Source organism: Tursiops truncatus, chromosome 16 (assembly GCF_011762595.2).
Source record: "Tursiops truncatus isolate mTurTru1 chromosome 16, mTurTru1.mat.Y, whole genome shotgun sequence".
In the NCBI taxonomy this organism is placed as follows: domain Eukaryota; kingdom Metazoa; phylum Chordata; class Mammalia; order Artiodactyla; family Delphinidae; genus Tursiops; species Tursiops truncatus.
Window position 1 is genome coordinate 60,353,541 of NC_047049.1, and position 20,491 is coordinate 60,374,031.

The 20,491-nt window shown below is 52.7% G+C and overlaps 1 protein-coding gene across 1 annotated transcript in view; it reads right to left on the minus strand.

The window, feature by feature from the left end:
- The window catches only part of LOC101316782 (cadherin-23), a 387,052-nt gene that overhangs the window by 141,568 nt on the left and 224,993 nt on the right, over positions 1 to 20,491 (minus strand). Inside the window, exons 11-12 of the mRNA XM_073793692.1 lie at positions 8,434 to 8,546; positions 6,563 to 6,751 (exon numbers count right to left, since the gene is read on the minus strand). Coding sequence (XP_073649793.1) covers positions 6,563 to 6,751; positions 8,434 to 8,546 — 302 coding nt within the window. The remainder of the gene's footprint in view (positions 1 to 6,562; positions 6,752 to 8,433; positions 8,547 to 20,491) is intronic.

The window sequence follows — 20,491 nt, forward strand, 5'->3', positions numbered from 1 at the left end:
CTTCTTATGGGCCAGGCACTGTTCTAAACACACATATTGACCCATTTAATCCTCATAATAGCTCTATGAGCTAAACATTATTACTGCCTCCATTTTGCAGATAATAAAACTGGATCAGAGAGGATAAATGAGTCCCCTAAGGTTACACAGAACAAAAGTGGCAGCGCCAGGATTTGAACCCAGGCAGTCTGGCTTCAAAGCCCTTATCTGTAACCACTCTAGCTGGCTCTTTCTTCCTAACCCATGAAGGGCCAGGCTGCCCCAGGTGGTATCCAATAAAAAAGCAGGGAGAGGCTGGGGGCAGGGCATGAGGCCCACAGCAGTGCCAGGCCCCTCTGCCCAAAGAGGGGAGCAGAAGTGGCTGAAGCAAGTTCGGGGTGGGGGGAGGATGGGCCAATGTCGGGGGTTGGTTAGCGTTAGGGTTAGGGAAGCTTCAGGCGGTGCCCTCCCCCTTCCCACCCAGGTCCTTTTGGACAAAAAGAGTGTTAGGATTTATAGGCTTCAGGCTGACTGCTCCAACCCATGGTTTCCCAGCGGTGGCCACTGAGGCACAGAGTGGGGACATGACTTGCCTGGAATCCCTCTGTGAGTGAGGGGTGGGACTGGGCTTCCCTGCTCACTCCAGCACCATCTTCTCCGGGAGCTCCGGACAGGTCTGGTAGCAGAGTGCTATAGTCAGAGTTCAAAACCCTGGGTCGATTTGAACACGGGAGAGCCTCAGTCACAAAGGCTGAAGACAGCCACTCAGGGTCCTGAGAAGCGTTCTGAAGGCGGTTTCTAGCGGACTTTTTGGTCTCATTGTAAGGGGCCTGGCGTTCTCTGGCTTCTTGCAAACACCTTAAGAGGAAATTGGCTATAGGGCAGGAGAGCCTCAAGTCAGATGCTAGGAAGCACCTGCCGGCTGGAACAGGTGGTCAAGGGAGGTGGGAGGGTTTTCTGTACAGGAGACGTTGCTGCGTTTCCCTGCTTCCACCCATGGCCCCCGACAGCCCATTTTTAACACAGCCATCAGGGGGCTCCTAAAGAAAGATGACTCAGAACACATCAGCTGGCTCCCGCTGGGGCTCACAGTCACAGAAGAACACCTCCCCGTGACTGGCAGGCCTGGCACCATAACGTTTGTTGAGTGAATGAATGCATCACCCCCCACCTGTGTACATTTCAATATCGTCCCTCACAAAGGCCAGGGGGCAGCGGGCAGCCCGCAAATTAATGACATCTGAAGGCCATTCTGTAATGACTGCAATTCCCAGAATAGGGCAGAACCGGGCAGCAGAGGCCTCTCTGGGGGGATACTGGCACCCCACTCTCCACTCCGACCCTTCTCCTCTGCAAACATATTCTCAAGGACAGCAGCCAATCTGTTCTGAGAAGCTGTGGGTCAGAAGTAAAGTGGATCAAATGCTCCCAACTCCTGAGAATAAAGGTAGGATATAACACGGATGGCATTTCCCCTGATGAGCATGTGAGAGGAACTGTCCGTTTTTAGCCCAGTCAGCTGGGCGGGGTCGCGCATTGTACAGAAACAGCATTTAACAACAATCCCCTTTGCTGGAATTTGGAAAGCAGCCAGAGGCGCGGATGGGCTTCCACACTCCCCGCCTCTGGCCCCCAGCCCTTCGGAGGCAGGAGGCAGGACTCGCAACTAAGTAGAAGAGTGGCTTTTTAGGACAACTGAACAGAGACTGCCAACCCTCCCGATCAGTGCAGACGGGAAAACACGGCAGTCTGTGGCTGGCGCAGCCGTAGGTAGGACGGAGGAGGGCTGCAGGCAAGATCAGGAGAGGAAAAGTTGACCAAACTGGGGAAAATGCAAAGATCATGTTGAGGGCAAGGGAGTGGGTAAGGATATGGTAGGGATCCAAGTGGGTGAGTGCGTAGCTACTCCCTGTGGCTTCCGAGAACAGCAGCGAGGAGGAGACAAGAGAACGCCCAGCAGGCGAGCTGGGGGAATGATGCTGCCGAGGCCTTTCATTTGAAACTCAGAGATGAGCTCCCATACCAAGGCTGACTCCTGGGGCCTTTGCCTTGAGATTCTTTTGGTGTGGTTTGCATTACAACCATCTATTTGCATCTCAACTGTCACACGGTACAAATGGGTGGTTGCTGGTTTCAGCCCACCCTGTCCCTTTCTCCTCTGGCTTCTGTAAGTTTTCTGTAGCCCGGCAAAGGGGAAGAGATTACTTAGCGAGACTTGACAATAGGGATGCCGTCCTTGGGATGGAGAAAGAGCCTCTTTCAAGCACCTTTGTTGTCTTGAAGGATCTGGCAGACCCTGAGGTTCAGTGAGAGGCTGAGTAGAATCTTGGATGTGGAAGGGATGGCAGGCATTACCTAGGCTTTGTGAATTAGATTAGCATCTTATTAGGAAAGGCTGCCACAAAGGGCTGACTGAGAGGTTAAACTGCTTCCTCCTTCCCTTCCTGTTTTCCATCAGCACCCTCTACTGCCCCACAGTGGACCTTTGAGGTCACCTTCCTACACAAACTCAGACGGATTTAGGCTTCAACATAAGGGTACTGACTGATGATCCAGTTTGGCTAAAGCCCTGGGCCACCTCATTGCTTCTTTTATCATTTAATCATGTTTTTAACTCAACCAAAATAAACTTCTGCGTGCCCCCCAAGTGCCAGGCAGAGTATGAGGCACTGGGTTACACGGGTGAGCAAAAGCTGATCTGCTCCTACTGGGTCATTCAGCCTAATGGGAAGACGGATACTCTTGAGACCTCCACACTAATAACCGCAAAATCACACTCAGGATGAGTGCAAGGGAGAATCACATGTTCTAGAGAATCTACAGCAAAGGGATCTGACCTCTCCTCACGCGCCCTTCCCCCCCTCCAAATCCGCTCCATAAACATTTTCCTGCCACGCCTAGCAAATCCAGAGACACAAATCCCGACAGATGGAGTCTCCCCTCAGAAAGAGAAGTCGGAAAAATGACAATTAAAAAAAGTCTTTTCCAACAGCTCTTGATTCCCCTTTGAGGTTCTCTGATTCTTCCCAGACATTGGACACTTGGGCAGCGCTGCAAGTGCCTGTGGCTGCTGTCTTTTGTTCCTGTCGGTGATGTGGCTGAACACTCCACCTTGGGAACCTGGGGCCTGGCCATTAGCACCCAAGGCTAGGCTTTGGGAGCATTTCCCTGGCCAGATCTGAAGCCCTCCAGAGTTTTGGAGAGTGGAGAAGAGATGGGAGATGCAAAAGAACAGGGCAACTGAGAAAGCAATTTCTCTCTCTCTCTCTCTTATTTAGGAACCAGCCCAGGACCACATCTGGGGTGGTTTGGGTGCTGCCCTATGAGACAGGAAGATGGTCCAGGTGACCTTAGGGTGGGATAGTCTGGGCTGCCTCTCCTCCTCTCTCTGCACCTCACTGTGCCCTGGAGAAGTGGGACCCTGTGGGAAGGAGGCCAGTCCTCTACCGTCAGAGACACTGGCCAAATCCCAGGGGAAAGCAACAGAGTGGTCCCTGGTGGTGTTGGGCCTCCTGTTCACAGTGGGCGCGCTGATGGCTGTGTCTGAGGGGGGAGGGGTCACTAGGGCGGGCTGGATCCAGACGCCCCTCAGCATTCCTGCAGATGCTTCCGACAGGCTTCCCGCAAAAGGGAGCCTGAGGTAAGACCCAAGAGGTCAGAGTCACCTTGAGATCCCTCAACAAGAGGCAGGGCCCCGGGAGCTCTGGCCCTGCCGGCGGCGACGTCCCTGGACCCACCTGGTTAGCCTCTGTGTGTGGCAGGCACCGTGCTAAGTCCTCTACGCGTATCATCGGCTCTCCTCCTCTCCACACACCTTGTCGATACCCTTTGGGGCAGAGACAACTATTTAACTGCTTCCCCACATTCCCCAGCCTTCAGGCAGTGAGGTGGGCGCACCTAACTAGTTCTGGCTGATGGGCCCTGAGTAGACGTCACACTTCTGGGATGAAGCGTAGAAGAGCTGGTGCTTAAGCCTTTAGCTGCCCCCTGCTTCCTGCAGCAACCACGATCCTGCAGAGTGTGCACCTGCGTGACCACACAGAGGAGGGTCTCCCTGCCCACCCTTGCCGGACAAGTAGTCCCAGTGAGAGATAAACTGCTCTTTCAGGGTTAACTTGCTCCTGCGATAGAAACTGACTTATACATTGTCTTTTTATTTCTGTTTTACACAGATGAGCAAAGTGAGGCTTAGAAAGGGCCGGTGACTCACCCAAGGTCACAGAGCTAATAAATGGCAAGGCTGGCCTTGAACACAGGCCTCAGCTGATCCCTTGGCTCGGCATTCAAGGCCCCCCGAGGCCTATGTCCCAGCCCACCTTGCCAGCAGCCCACTGCACAATCCCTGATCAGTTGCACGGGTTACTGCCTGTTCCCTCCATGTACTTACAGGTTTCTCCCTCCGGTCCTCCCTGTGGGCCACAGCCTGGCCCCCACCACCCCTCCTGAGGACCCTTTCACCATCTGATTTATACCCCAAGGCTCAGCCCTAGTCCCCCTCTCACCATAGAGTCTTTCCCGATCCTCCCAGCCCCTACTTCCCCCTTCCTCAGCTGAGCTCTGGAGCCCCACTGCCTATAGTCACCGGACCCCGGACCCACGCTGCTTCTAGTGTCTCTCTTCCCTTGGGCATTATTATCAGCCTGAAACCTAGAATGGGATTTTCTTCTGAGGTTCTCATTCACACAGCGGTCTCCAAAGGGGGACCTGCACTCCCAGGGGATACAAGATGATCCACTGGAGTGTGAGAAAATGTTAGAATCTGTTTTTATATTTGTTTGTCTCCACCTTTTAAACTTTCTACCTTATTGTATATGTTTTAAAATTACATATTACATTTGCATAAACACATTTGGCCCCATGGGGCAGGGACCATGGATTCCACTTCCTGGACTCCCTGAAGTGGCCAGATATAGCTGCTTGTAAACAGCAGATGCGGACTTCCCTGGTGGCACAGTGGTTAAGAATCCACCTGCCAATGCAGGGGACACGGGTTCGATCCCTGGTCCGGGAAGATCCCACATGCCGCGGAGCAACTAAGCCCGTGCGCCACAACTACTGAGGCTGCGCTCTAGAGTCCGCAAGCCACAACTACCGAGCCCACGTGCCATGACTACTGAAGCCCGCGCGCCTAGAGCCCGTGCTCCGCAACAAGAGAAGCCACCGCAATGAGAAGCCCACGCACCACAACGAAGAGTAGCCCCCGCTCGCCACAACTAGAGAAAGCCCTCACGCAGCAACAAAGACCCAACGCAGCCAAAAAAATAAATAAATAAAAAATAAATTAAAAAAAACCAGTAGATGCTCAGTACATACTTCAATTATCTCAGACAGGTAGGTATGGAAAGACTTAGCAGGAGATGGAGGCATGTGTGCACACACATATGTGTACACACATGAACAGAAATGTGACTGTGCACGCACGCACACACACACGCACACGCACACGCACGCACACACACACACGCACGCACACACGCACGCACGCACACACGCACACACGCGCACACACACACGCACGCACACACACACACGCACACGCACGCACACACACACACGCGCGCGCGCACACACACACACACGCACGCACGCACACACACACACACACACACACACGCCAACTTGCCCTTGTGGACCTGAGTCCTTGGGGGGACTGTGACCAGTTGAGAGAAGCTGACAGGAGACAGGAGAGGGGCCAGGAAGTGAAGAGGAACCGGGCCTGGAGCAAGGCCAGTACAGCCACGTGTGAGGAGTAATTGCAGAGAACACCCCGGGCGGGAAAACCTAATGGAATTCCTGAGCAGAGTGGGCCAGGGAAGCAGCGGTAATAAATAGAAATCCTATTAAGGCTGTGACTGCTGACGGGCAAGGGAGGTAGGGCGAGGGGAGGGGCGGGTTGGAGGCAGGCTGAGAGGGTCCTGAAGGGATGGAAGCTGCCCCATCCAGGCCCGGTCCTTGGCCTAGTGACACAGGGCATAGCTAGGCTCACGGGAGCTGCAGCCCTGCCGGAGCCTCCTCCCTCCTGTCCCTCTTGAGCTCTCTCCCACTCGTGGCCCATGTCCATCCCTCTTAAGATTGGCTGGCCCTTGGGCAAGGGGATGCAGGTGTCCTGGACCCTCTGGAGTCTCTTTATGGCCTGGGATCCTCTGGAAGGCACTTACACTCCTTGCAAGGAAAAGGCAGGGTCAGTATTACCTTAAAAGCAGCAATAAGACTTTTCCAAAGTCACCATTGATACAAGAGCCTCTACCTTTTAAATTTTCTATTTTTTGTGTGTATGTTTTAAAATGTACACACTAGGCTAGTATGATGATCATGTATATACATTTCTAAACATAGAACTATACATTGGAGGTGTGTGCGCAAACATTTTTTACAGGCTGTAGGGGGGTTGGTCCACAAGTTTAGAGACTACTAATTTTTGCAGCCTTATTTATCCTCAGAACGTAGCAGGGGGGGCTGCAGCAATGTTTGTTTCTAATTTATAGATGGGGACCTGGGAGCCCAGTGACCCCTGGCATCCCTTCCAGGGTTGCACAGCCCAGGCCGGGTGCTGGGCTGGATGGCCATGCGTTCTGGGACTCACCTCGTCCTTGTCCACCACCTGGATAAAGAGGGGGAGGGCAAAGCCGACCTGTGCCAGCTCAGTGATGGCCACGCTGTACTCGGAGCTGTTGAACTCTGGGGCATTGTCATTGATGTCAATCACCAGGATGTTGAAGGTTGTGGTCACTGTGGCATCAGATGGGGTGCGGTCATCATTCAGCTCTGTGCCCTGCAGATAGAGGAATAAACACCCCAGGGATGAAGGTGGCCATAGTCACAATAAAAGTCATCATTTACCAGGGCTTTCTCAATGCTGGGCACTGCGCTTTATATGAACTATCCCATCTGATCCTCACCATAATCCCAGGTGGAAGATTCTATCATTAGCATCCCCGTTTTACTGATCTCCATTGCCAATGGGGAAACTGAAGCTCAGAGAGGTTAAGTAACTTGTACAAGGACACACAGACAAAGTACCAAACTCAGGCAGTGGGATTCTAGAACCAAGGGGATGAGGTGGGGTGGGGAAGACGAGATAGATTTAGGGGTTCATCTAGGGGCAAAGGGAGAGTCTTCATTCATTTGGCAAATGATGAAACTGAGGCCAAGAACATCTGTGCTAGCAGATAATCAAGAATTAATTCAGCATCTGCTATGGACTGAACACTGTGCTAGGCACCGTGACGGTCTGGGCTGGACTCAGAAATAGATGGACTCAGACACCTGGGCACCCAGTCTCTGGGCCAGAGTCCTTGGGCCGCAAAATACCCATTCGCAGTCCCACCCCAACCTTTTGAACCAGGATCTCTGGGCAAGAGGCCCAGGACTAGGTATCTTTTACCAGTTCCCCAGGGGATTTGCATTCACAGCCAGGTGTGGGAACTCATCCTTATATTTTATATAAAGATGGAAAAGCTGAACTCAGGGTTGCACAGTGAGTTGGTGCTGGGACTAGGGAGCAGCTCTCTCCATTGGAGCTGCCTGCCTCCGTAGGAAGGGAGCAGAGACAGAAGGGGAGGCTGGGAGGGGGCCTCGGGCTTGGCTCCGGATGGGGGAAAGGCCGTGTTAGCTTGCCCTCCCCCGCTGGCCCACATGTGCACATCTGGGTAGAGAGGACAGAGGCAGTGGGCGAGTCAGGACTAATCAATCCATCGCTGTCACAGGCCTTCTCAAGGTCAAGGAGAGCAACGAAGGGCCAGGCTGCACCATCCTTCCCATACCAAGGGAAGGGCCTCCTTCCCAGAGGCCCTCTCCTCAGTCTTTGCACCACCCCCTCCTCTCAATCGAAGGCTGGGGCTGGGGAGGACCCCTGTGGCCCAGGCAGCATCTGTACCCTAAACGGGTTTCCCAGGGAATGCCTCAGCAAGTTATTGATTTTAATTAAAACCAATCATGAGTGGTAAGGGGCTGCAGGGGGCAGGGGTCCATGGCTCCATCACACTTTCCGGGGTGGGGACCACCACAGCTCTGCCCCCTGCCCGCCACATTGCTGTTTCTTAACCAGGTAATAGCCCCAGGGAAGCCACAAGAATTAGAAATGGGAGAAAAACCCCAGAAATGAGGTAAACCTAAGAATCTGAGTTGGCTATATTAGAACTTGAAGTCATGGGATAACAGAGAGGACCGCTTGTGCCTCCTCACCCCTGAAATGGGGATGAAAGTTGCAATCCTCTGCAGTTGTTGATAAGGGCTGAGAAATGCCCAGCAGAGGGGCCCTGACAAGGCCCACATGTGAAAAGCGTTGGCCCTTCCTGACGGGGGCCCTGGGCACAAGCCCCGGGAATCAGTGCAGGGTAAGGGAACAGAAGTGACCCGCCTCCTGGACCCTCCTCCTGGGCACCGCTGGAGGCTGGCCCCACAGCGTGGGCATCCCCTCCACCCATGATGGAGGTGCCCAGCGCCCACTCTCACCTTCACAGTCAGGATGAAGCCATGGCTGTACAGGGGGTTCTCCCGGTCCAGCACGCCGTTCAAGGTCAGCGCCCCGCTGATGTAATCCAGGGCAAAGATGCTGTTGGTATTTCCTGCAAGAGGGAGAACTCAGGGTGTGACTGGGGCCCCGGGCAGGTGGACAGGGGGCTGGGGCCAGGGCTCCTCTCTGGACATTAGGACTAATCAGTAACTTAAAATGAGTGCTGGTTCCAGGAGTAGTGCAGAGAACTCTGGGGTACAAAGGAGCACATAGCCCAGGCAGCAGATGGCCCCGAATCACAGGATGAGAACATTATGCCCGTTCAGTCTTCCTCAAGGCTCTCTGACTGAGGCAAGGAGAAAGTCTTGGTTTGGTGCTTATATGTCGTTAACAGCCTGTCTAACACTTGCTTCTTTTCCTTCTTAACAGAGAGAGAGCAGGCTTCGGGCTCAGAGCCTTTCAAAGGGAGCAGTGCCCCGTGAGGACTCAGTGACTGCTGTGTCTGAATATTTGTGCCGCCCCAGAATTCGTATGGTGAAATCCTAACCTCCAAAGGTGATGGCATTAGCAGGTGGGGCTTTTGGGCTTAGGTCATGAGGGCGAACCCGTCCTGAACGGGATTCTTCTCTTATAAAAGAGACCCCGCAGAGCTCCCTTGCCCCTTCCACCATATGAGGATTCAGCAAAAAGGCACCACCTGAACCAGGAGGAGGGCCGTCACCCGACCGTGCTGACACCCCGATCTCGGACTTCCAGCCTCCAGAACTGCGAGAAATAGATTTCTACTGTGTATAACCCACCTGGCCTGTGGTATTTTGTTATGGCAGCCTCAGTGGACTACGGCAGTAGCCTTGTTTTGTTCCCCTTGTGCTTATTTTTACGGTCATTTCCTATTCTATTCTGTTCTTTCTAGTCTATTCTACTTTACTCTACTTTTCTGTATGGTGGTGATATAAAGTTTCCTTTTATGATAAATATAAGTTAAAAACAAAATTCAGTTTTAGAAGCATTTAAGTATTTATTAAAATTTAAAATATGTATTTAAAGTACTGGCAAAAATCACACACACACGGCACTGGCTCAAAGGCACCCCACCCCTCTCTCACCCACCAGCTTATGCTGCCCCACAGGTACCTGGCCCTCACAGTGGCTTCCGCAGGTTCCCCAGATCCATTCCTGCCTCCTGTCTTCCTCCCACCCAGGGCCAGCCCCTCCTCCTCCTGCTCCGGGAAGATGGTCCTATGCTCTCTCACTTACCCCTCCGGCCCTACAGGCAGTAGTTCCTGCTCTGTTTGCTCCCCAGTTGCTTCCTCTGTGTTAATGTGCTCATTTCACCCAGCCTAAAAGATGGGGGGCTTTCACGACCGTTCCTCAAGGTACCTGGACAATGCTGGGGACACAGTGGCAAGCATGTTCCTGAAGGATGGCTGGTTCCGGCCCACCTGGGCCCCCATACTCGCCCTTGTGCCCTTCTCATCAGGCTGTGAGTTCACTGGGAAACCCTCAATTCCACTCCCCTCTCCTCCCCATTAACCAGTGTGTTGGTCCATTCAAACACTCGCTCGCTCACTGCCATTCATTCACATATTCAGCGGTCCCCTGGACGGGTTGTCCTATGGTCAGGCCCTGTGCTTGGCGTTGTGGGGGACGCAGAGGTCACCCTGCCAGGATTTCTGATGCTGAAGCACTTACAGCCTTGTAAGGGAGCTCTGACACCCACAAGAATCAGCATCTCAGTGCACAGCAGGGAGAGGCTGTTCACACACAGGAAGGCTCAAAGAAGTAAAGCTTCATGGAGGAGGTGACACTAATTCCTTACACCACTGTCTAGCTGTGTGACCTTGGGCAACTTATCTAACCACTTTGCATCCTGGTCTCTTCATTTGTGAAATGAGGATAATAATGGATCTATCTCATAGGGTTATGAGAATTAAATGAATGAGAAAAAATATATACACATGTACAGGCTTCGAACAGTTCCCGGCACAAAATAAGTACTTGATAAATGTTGTTTGAGCTGGACCCTGGAAGACAGGCGGGATTGGGGAAGGGGGTGATGGGCACGGATTCCATAGGCGGTAACTAATATCCAAGCCTCCAACACACAAGGTGGACACCAGGATCGCCCATGGAAGCTGCTGTATCTCCCTGCTCCGCCCCTTCCCCGGCTCTAAAGGGATCCGCACACAGGCTCATGTCCTCTCTTGGATTAACTAGGGCAAAAGTAGAGGGGAGACAACGTCCTTCTCTAACTTTAGACTCTGAGGCAGGGGCTGCTCTCAGCCCCTCTGTGCTGGCCGAGAAGGTGGCCCACTCCCAGCCCACTGCAGAGGTTGTCTGAGGCAGGGGAGACACGGCTGCTGACAGCAGAGCCCGGCCGGGTCTCACGTCACTCTCAGAGTGTGGGCTTTGGAGACTCTGACCTGGGCCAGGCCAGGGAGGGGACGTCACTCCAGCCTCCACCTTGCCTAAGCCTGTGTCCTGCGGCCTGGGTACCCTCCTGCGGGCTTTTGTACAGCTGCCCTTGTGAATGGGGAGGAAAGAGTCGCAAGGAGGCATATACATGCATGAATATAAAGGAGTTTTTTTAGCTAGGAATTCTGCTGCTGGGGAAACAAGAGGACATGTGCTTTCATCCGCTCATCATTAGCTAATCCACGCAGCAAACAATTATTGAGCTCCTACAGTGTACCTGGGACACCTTCCGGTGGAGGATGTCGCCCTCAACCAGGTATTCCCGTGACAGGGTGATCAGTGCTGAGATGGCTGAAGCATGGACAGCGCAGGGTGTTTTAGGGGCTGGGCCCTCGGGGCCCCTAAACGCTGAGCTGCAGGGCTGCCCTGAGGCAAGACCTCCAGCCGCTTGCCTCTCACACCCTCTTCCCCACCACACACACAGGCATGGGCCCCGCCTCCTCAGCGCCCCTGTCCGGCATCCCATCATTCCAGAGTTTCAGATAAATTTATTCTTCCCAATAAAGGAAGCTATCAGTGTTTACATGTGATTCAACTTTTATCTTTGCCAGTTTTTTCCTATAAATCATTCGCAAACGAGAAGCCTCTTGTCGAACGATGTGCTGTGGTTTTCAGTTGGGAAAATAAGGTTATCACCCCTGGCAAACTCAGTTGGGTCCCGCACTCAGCACCTTTGCCCTATTCATGGCCACACTGCCCATCCCCAACTCCGAGTCTGTCCCCAATACATAAAATACCCCTCTCCCAGCCTAGGTACCTTCTCCAACCAACCTGCAGGCAAATACCCCTCAACTGGTACAAATTCAAACTCAAGGATCCTCCCCCCAACACACACACACACACACACACACAAACACATTCTTTTTCACACATCTGTGTGGAGAGTTCACCTCTCAGCCTCCTGCAAAGTACGAGTGACTAACTGCCAAGACCAACAGTCAGAAAGGGTTACACCCAGGGAGCTGACAAGGCCAACTAAGTGAGTCACTGCCTCTGATATTCCTGCTGTCACCATGGCAACACGAGCACTCACTGGGATGCTGGCTTGGGCAGGGACAGGAGGTGAGCCCTGTGCCCCAAGCAGGGCAGGTCTCATTCAAAGACCGATTGACTGATCAGATCACTCATTCATTCCAGTTCATATCAAGCACCTACTTTGTGCAAAATGCTAGAGAATCAGCAGAGAAAAGCAGGCAAGGTTCATGTCTTCAGCCTCACAAGAAAGATCTTCATTCAGAATAAAATCACACTATTGAGTGTATAAGAACTTGCTAAGCTAAGGCCCCTGAAGGAAAGCAACGTGGAACAGAGAAGCAGTTATGCCCTGAGTTCCAATCATGGCTCGGCTACTAGCTAGCTGGGTCACCTTGGTCAAGTTACATATCTGGGCCTCAGTTTCCTTGTCGATAATATGGGAGTGATAATAGTACCCACCCCAGAGTGTTGCTGTGAGGATTAAATGAGTTAATACAGTGTCTGGCACATAGGAACCTCTCAATAAATGTTGGCCGCCTGTCCTGCACCAAGACAGCACCATGGACCGTCTCCTCCACCCACCCCCACCCCAGGAGCCTGTGCCTAGAGCTTTCGCCCAGCGGGAGCACTAAGCCAGCCCATCCTCTTGCCAGGAGAGCCTCACAACCAAGGGCCCAGATGTACAAGGTGGCAGCCCTGAGGCCAAGGCTGAGAACAAAACCCTCAGGTCCACAGGGCATCGCACCCAGGGTTCCGGCCTCGGGGTGGGTCACCACTTCCTTGCTTCCCTCCTTTATCACCCCTCTCCCACCATCCGCCCTCCCCCGGGGGGCCGTGGGCTTGGAAACCATACACATAAGTTTCTCTGCTATCCTGGAAACTGATACCACCCTGTCAGCCCTCTGGTCTCCCAGACACTCTTTATCCAAGTCCCATGGGGACCAGGGGACTGGGGGTGCCTCACTGGGGGATGCCTTTCACCTGTTCAGCCCCCGCTGCTGAGCAGAAGGGCAGCTGCTTTCCCTGAGTCGACAGGTGCTGTCCTAGGGGATGTACCTGGCAGGGGAGGGGTCCTTGCAGGGAGTGAGGCTGCACCTTGAGCACCCTAAGACTTCTGGGAACTGGTGACTTAAAGCGTTCACACAAGGGAAGAAGCAGGTCATTCTTAGCTCTGCTGGTTCTCTTATGGGACAGCCACATCCGCCAGGAGCTTCAGGCATCAAGACCTCTTCATATTTGCAAGAGGGAGGTTGAGAAGATGTGAATGAAGTCTGCAATAGCACAAAAGGCTGCTGAACGGAAGTCACAGCCCTCTTCCCCTGTTTATTAAAAAAATAGTAGCTACAGTTTGTTGAACACTTTTCCCTGTGCCAGGCACTGAGCTAAGATGTTTGCACAATTATATTACTCAGTCTTCACAATAACTTTAGAAGAAGACACCCTGTGTTACATGTGAGGAAGCAGGCTCAGAGAAGTTAAATAACTTGTTCAAGGTCACAGGGCTGGTGAGTGGCTGGCCTGGAGTGAGATGTACGCCTCTCTTTTTCTCCCTGCAGGTGTTTGCCCTACACACAGGTTTGCACCCACTCTGTACCTGGCCTGGTGCTAAGGGACAAGGAATAGGGCGAGACAGATAAGAGACTGTCATCCTTCATAGAATGAGGTGGCAAATAATTTGCTTTTTTCTCAAGAGGGAGTCCCAGTTAAAAACTCTCTACGTTCTGAAAAGTTCTAGGTAAATTCCTCATAAAATGATAGAGTTTTATGTAGCAGCAGAATGTCCACATGGCGATGTCCTCCAAGAGCTGGAGGGGAGGGGTGGATGGGGACTCGAGTGGGAAGACAGGGGCTGTCAGCACAAAGGTGGTGACATAGATAAGGCACTGGCAAGCCGGCCTTTAGGGCAGACCTATGGCTCCAGTGAGGATGCACAGGAAAATGTAGATAGAAAAGCAGTGGCTGGGCTTCCCTGGTGGCGCAGTGGTTGAGAGTCCGCCTGCCGATGCAGGCGACACGGGTTCGTGCCCCGGTCCGGGAAGATCCCACATGCTACGGAGCGGCTGGGCCCGTGAGCCGTGGCCGCTAAGCCTGCGCGTCCGGAGCCTGTGCTCCGCAACAGGAGAGGCCACAACAGTGAGAGGCCCGCGTGCCGCAAAAAAAAAAGAAAAGAAAGAAAGGCAGTGGTCAGAGAGGCAGATGGGAAACCAGTATAGAGCCAGGTGCCCAGAGGCGGGCGAAGGGGAAGTTCTGAGAAAGAGATGGTTGACAGGGTCAAACCGTGCCGAGAGAGGCTCAGGATAAGGAAGATGTGGCTAAGGTCCCCCATTTGGATCTTCAGATGCCCCTGGAGGTCAGACTGTGAGATACAGTGGCTGAGGGGGGCCCTGGGGACTGTTAGTACAGGCGCTGCTGCCGGGAGTTTGGTGTAATAAACAGGGAGAGAGGCCGAGTGGCGGCTAGAGGGCGCAGCAGAGTCAAGCAAAGGGCTTCTGTTTCATAGATGGTCAAAGGCAGAGGGAGAGGGAAACTAGATTGGAGGGTGTGAAGGTGAGGGTAGAGGGTCAGACTCGGAGACAAGGCGGTGGCTCTCTTTGGGCCTTGAGGGCTCACCCTCCCACCTCCTCCTTCCTTCAAGGCTAGCAGGCTCTCTCCTTCCCCAGGCGCCCCTCCTCCTGGCCCCTGCCAAATCTCATCACTCCCACACCTTGTCCCCTTGTTATCTCGCCCGGCAGCATCTTGACCCATGGCAGAGCTGCGTCTGGGCGAAAAGCAGTTTAGTGAGTGGCTGATGGTGCGTGTGGGAACACAGCCTGATGACTTTCAATTGCTTTGTCTGCTCTGCTGGGCTGACAGCAACCCACTCTTGCTGCCCCCAAGTTAAAGGAAAACCAATGGCTCCCACCTTGGTCCTGTCTGTTCTTAAGGTCCATTACCAATGTCACCAGCCTCAGGAAGCCAGTCCTGGAGGTTGCGGCCTCTCTCACTCCACTGAGCCCCAGAGCTGGGCTGGCACCCTCAGAATAGCCCTGTGCTGTGGGACCTCCCTGGTTCTCATATCCAGAGACCCAGCGTCGCCTCGAGGGTAAGGGCTAGGGTGTCATGCTTCCGTCCCCATGCTACCCAGAACAATGCTCATTCCCTATCTGTTGGATGGCCTGAAGGTTCTTGGCCCCCCGTAGGGGTTAGGAAGGGTCAATGAGCACACACTAGGTGCGGGCATACTCTGGGTCTGGCCATGCTGGGCCATGGGGTTGAGAAAAGAAGAAAAAAAAGCCATGCTTATGAGGAGCTCATGATCTAGTTGGTCTTCTGGGCCCAAGTAACATTCCACTCAAATGCTAGTTGCTGAATGGATGAGAGGACTAGTGGGACCCTGATCCCTCACCTGGCCTCTGACTCGCTTGCCCGGCCCTCCCCAGGGCCAGGGCCAGGGATCCTTCCCAGGGAAGTGAGCAGAACTGGGATATGTATCCCCTTCCCCCTGGTGCTCCCTCTTTCAGCCGTAGTCTCTGCCTGGAGTCTGTTACATCAGCACCCTAGTGAAGACTGCCTACTGTGCGTGAACTCGAAGGATGCAAAAAAGACCTAAGAACCAACAACAGATCTGCCAGTTACCAGCTGTGAGACCTCCTGCAAACTGTGAATTCCTTTGAGCCAAACCCCTCATCTGTAAAGTGTGGATAACAGCTCCCACCTCACGGGACTGTGTGAGGATCAGGCGTGATCATGTATGTGAAGCACCTGCAGTGGTGCCTGTCTTGGTTCCCACCCCTTCTTTCCCTGCTATGCCTGTTTTCTGAATACAAGAATTGGACCAGGTTAGCCCCAACTATGGCCCATCTTATCCAGAATGAGTCAGGAGGGGCCCTCCCCACAATATCCAACATGCATTGTGCCTGGCGCTGTGCAAAGGTGTTTTTTTTGTATATTTATATAGGATGTTACAAAAAACGTGAGTGAACTTTTTGGCCAGCCCAATACATTTCAATTTTCACAAAGCTCCCATGAGATAGGTACAATTATCCCCATTTTCCAGATGAAAAAACTAAGGCACAGAGAATAACTGGTCCTAGGGCAGAGCAAGGGGTGTAACAAGGAGTTAAACTCAGCTCTCACTAAGCTAAAGAGCTCCTGTCCTACCCAGAGGCCCCTGGATTCCCCCTGCCCCCTCCCAGGGGTAGTTGTTAAACAGCAACGTGTGTGCCGTGTATGCCGCCCGGGCCAGTGGGACAAGCTGGGCTGCAGTCCCATCACTGTCCAGTGGAGCCACATAATTCTGACTGGTACAGACTGTATCACTGCATAATGAAAATTGGGAGTCAGCCTGAGATATGGGCTTTGGGCAAGATATCTTATGAATTAAAAATTGTTACTTAGCTGCCTGCTGACAAAGGGGGCCAAGTCCCGGGTGGCACCTGGGCTGGGCTGCATTGAACAGCTCTGAGACCAACATATGGCAACCAGCGGTGTGGGTTACTTTGGCTTTCTATCAGAGAAGGAGATGCAGGCTGAGAGCTTGCCGCCCCTCCTAAGGACCATCAGGGAGGGGGCAGATTAGGCCTAGCCCCTCTCCAAAGCTTTCCCTGAAGCTGCCTGGAATGCTCACCCTGCAGATGTCTGTGGTTGCCTTGTCTGCATTCAGGTCTCAGCTCAAAGGTGGTGGCGACCTTTGAGGGGGCCTCAAAGGAGCCCTCTCTAGTCACCCCACCATCCTACTCTCACCCTCATCACTCTCTTCTCCCTTATCCTGTTTTATTTCCTTCAAACCACTTCTACTTTCTGAACATCTCTTTTCATCTGTTAATGTGTTTGCTTATTGTCTGTCCCCCCACACTGGAATATAAGCCCTGGGAGTGCAGGGACCGGTTTCCCCAAGTGCCCCTGGCGATACACAGTAGGTGCTCCACGAAGGCTTTGGACCGATGCACGGGCTGCAGCACGGGTGTCAGGGCACCATTCTGAGGCTAGCGTACAAGGTTACAGGACAGAATGGCACCAGGGTGACTTATAATGTCACACATCACAGAGACCATAACTGCACCAGGGCTATGAGGAGGACTCAGCCAATTAGCAATTCCAACTGGGACTATCACACCCACCCTACCACAGTGACACGTTTGTTTGAGCTGAGTGCATCTTGTTAATTACAGTTATTACCGACCAGTCTTGGAAAGACGATCTTTGAGCCCCCGGCAAGCAGGTGGGAATTGCAGTCTGCTTGTCTTATAGGCGTTTCACCAGAACGACAGTTTTCATTAAGCTCAAGTACACCAATAAATGATCACCTCTCGTAATAAGACCAAAGACTGGACGCTGACTAATCTGGGTCCAAGTTATGAAACATTAACCTGAGTAGCCAAGGATAGTAAAGCGTATTATGCTAGGGTTGCTAAGGGTCAAGCCAGGCCCCCTCACCTACAGCAGCATCCAGCGCCCCACCTATAGGGAGAGGCGGCCCCTGGTCCTCTGACGACACTTCAATGGGGATCAGCAAGACATTGCTGGGGGCCAGGGCTGCTATCAGAATCTCCTGATTTCCCGAAAAACCTTTACTCTGTAACCAGGCAAATTTCTCCAAAGGGAATAATCATGGATGTGCCCACAGGTGCAGCTCCCAGGATTTTCACCGTGGTGCTGTTTACTGAGGAAAACTGGGAACAACCTCAATGTCCAACAATAGGGATTAATTACGTTATGATATGAAATTCGGTCATCCACTAAAAATAATGCTGCAAAGAGAAGTTTGTGACTTGAAAGATACATGTTTGACATTTTCCCCCCAAAGGAGTCATAAAATAGCATAGTTCCATAAGACACATTTTTTGTTGTTGCTTAAAAAATATATATATATAGAAAAAGGAATGAAATGTTGACAAAATGTTAACAAAAATGACCTCTGGGGCTTCCCTGGTGGCGCAGTGGTTGAGAGTCCGCCTGCCAATGCAGGGGACACGGGTTCGGGCCCCGGTCCGGGAAGACCCCACATGCCGCGGAGCGGCTGGGCCCGTGAGCCATGACTACTGAGCCTGCGCGTCCAGAGCCTGTGCTCTGCAACGGGAGAGGCCACAACAGTGAGAGGACCGCGTACCGCAAAAAAAAAAAAAAAAGATCTCTGAGTAGTGATGTGAGAGCAGTGTTTCTCAACCTCAGCTTCCCATGACATTTGGGCTGGATAATTCTTTCCCGTGGGAGACTGCTCCATGCATTGTGCGGTGGTTAGCAGCATCCTTACCCTCTAGCCACTAGAAACCAGTAGCACCCCTTCTCCCAGATGTGACAACCAATAAGTCTTCAGACCATTGCCAAATGTTCCCTGCAGTGAGGGTTGAGGGGGCCAAAATCATTCCTGGTTGAGAACCATTGTTCTAGAGCCATTTCAATGTTTCCTTTTTTTTTTTTTTTGCGGTACGTGGGCCTCTCACTGTTGTGGCCTCTCCCATTGCGGAGCACAGGCTCTGGACGTGCAGGCTCAGCGGCCATGGCTCACGGGCCCAGCCGCTCCGCGGCATGTGGGATCTTCCCGGACTGGGGCACGAACCCGCGTCCCCTGCATCGGCAGGCGGACTCTCAACCACTGCACCACCAGGGAAGCCCCAATGTTTCCTTTTTGATTTATGTGAATTATACTTGTAAAAAGAATTAATATAAGTACCTTAAAGAGTAATCCCCAAAGTTCTAGAACTCGATAGTGGAGATGGGTGCACGACATTGTGAGTATATGTGATGCCACTTTAAAGTGGTAAATTTTATGTTATGTATGTTTACCACCAAAAACCCCCCAACATTTGATGACGTGTGCCTATGTGTTCCCCCAACATTTGATGATGTGTGCCTATGTGTTCCCCCAACATTTGATGATGTTGCCTATGTGTTCCCCCAACATTTGATGACGTGTGCCTATGTGTTCTAAGTTGGTGCTAGATGTGGGCTGAGTCGGAAACGGATTCACTTTAATGAGTAATTCTTTCTCTACCTGGGTTACCACCATGACTGACAATAATTTGCTGAATTTAATCTCCCTGAGGACGGGGACCTTTCCCACCATGGTCACTGCTACCTCAGCCGGATGAAGGAAGGGATTTACTCAAAGAGGAGTTTGCAAGGTACTGGAGAGTCTGAATAGCAAAAGATAAGGTCTCTGCACCCGGGTGGCATCGATCTAGGTGAGGAAGCTCACGGCGCCTGGGGCAGGGGATCCTCCGCCAGGCCTTAGAGGGCTGGATTTGGGTCAGTATGGAGAGGGGGAGGGCATTCTGAGCAAAGGGCTGGAGGGGACAATCAATTCCAAAGTGGGGAGCCATGGGACAAGCGGAGTTCACATGAAGTGGTGTCAGGAGTGGCTGATGCCAGGAGGTAGGACCCTTGAGTGCTGGGGAAGTAGTTTGGATTTTTGTCCACAGCCGTGGGGAGGCCCTGGAGGCAGGAAGCCCTGTTGGTGATGAGAGCGTGGACTGGGTGATGGCAGTGAGTAAAGGAGCAATAACCAGGGCCACTTACTGTGGGTTCTGAGCACTTCCCGTGTATTGGTCAATTACTCGTCATGGCAACTCCACATGCCAGGTGGCATCAACATCATCATCACTGTTATTCCCATTTTACAGGTGAGAAAATCAAGGCACAGAGAAATTAAGTGATTTGCCTAAAGTCACACTACCAGTAAGTGGCAGAACCAGGATTCAAGTCTGCCTAACTCCAGAGCCTGGAAGCTTAGTTCACACACCAGGCTGCCCCCAAGAGACAGGGAAGATGCATGCTTCTGCCCGTTGGCAGAGCAATTCTGAGCTCACTGAATTCTCAAGACACCCTGCAAGGCCAGCACTGCCATCAGATGAGTTAACTGAGGCTCCGTCAGGGAAGTGACATGTCCAAGAACACCTGGGTACTTAGTGACCAGGCTGGCATTAGAACCTGGGTCTTTTGGGTCTCAAATGGTCCTCCTAGCCGACTTGCTCACTTGACTGGAGGCTGGTTACCTCCAGGACCCCGGGCAGGTGGGCCCAGAACACCCACGCCCAGCCTCAGCAGGAGCCCCTCCTTGGGCCAAGAGTGGGCGCTGAGGTGCACTGGGTCCCCGGACTGGCCCACATGATTCACCTGAGGCTTGGCGTTCACGAGAGCGTCAGGGCTCCGGGAGATTTACAGGCTCTGATAAAGCCATCTCAGCCTGCGCATAAGAAGCGTTTGATATTTGATGATCTGAAAGGCCTTGTCCCAAAGCGGGAGTGCGAGGGGGGAAGGAGGAGGGTTTTCTTAAGAAAACAAAGAGGACAGTGATCAGATGCCCAAGGAGAAGGAAGCACGAAGGCGGGTACGTGCTGTCATCCTGCTGAGGCCATCACCCCCACCTCCAGCACCCCCGCACGGATCCAGCACTGAGACATGGGAAAGGCAGGCCCAGGGGACGGGACTTCTTGGGGAGTGGGGCACCAGAGACCACCTACCACACTATAAGGCCTCTCTAATGAGGCACGGGGTGGGGGCGGCTGATGGGTAATGCCCCCAGGGAACCCACCATCTAAGGGGGAAGACTGGCCACCCCTGGGGGAAGGACAAAGCATATATATAAAGAAGCTGACAGAAGAACTCATAAAGGACCTGACTAGATGC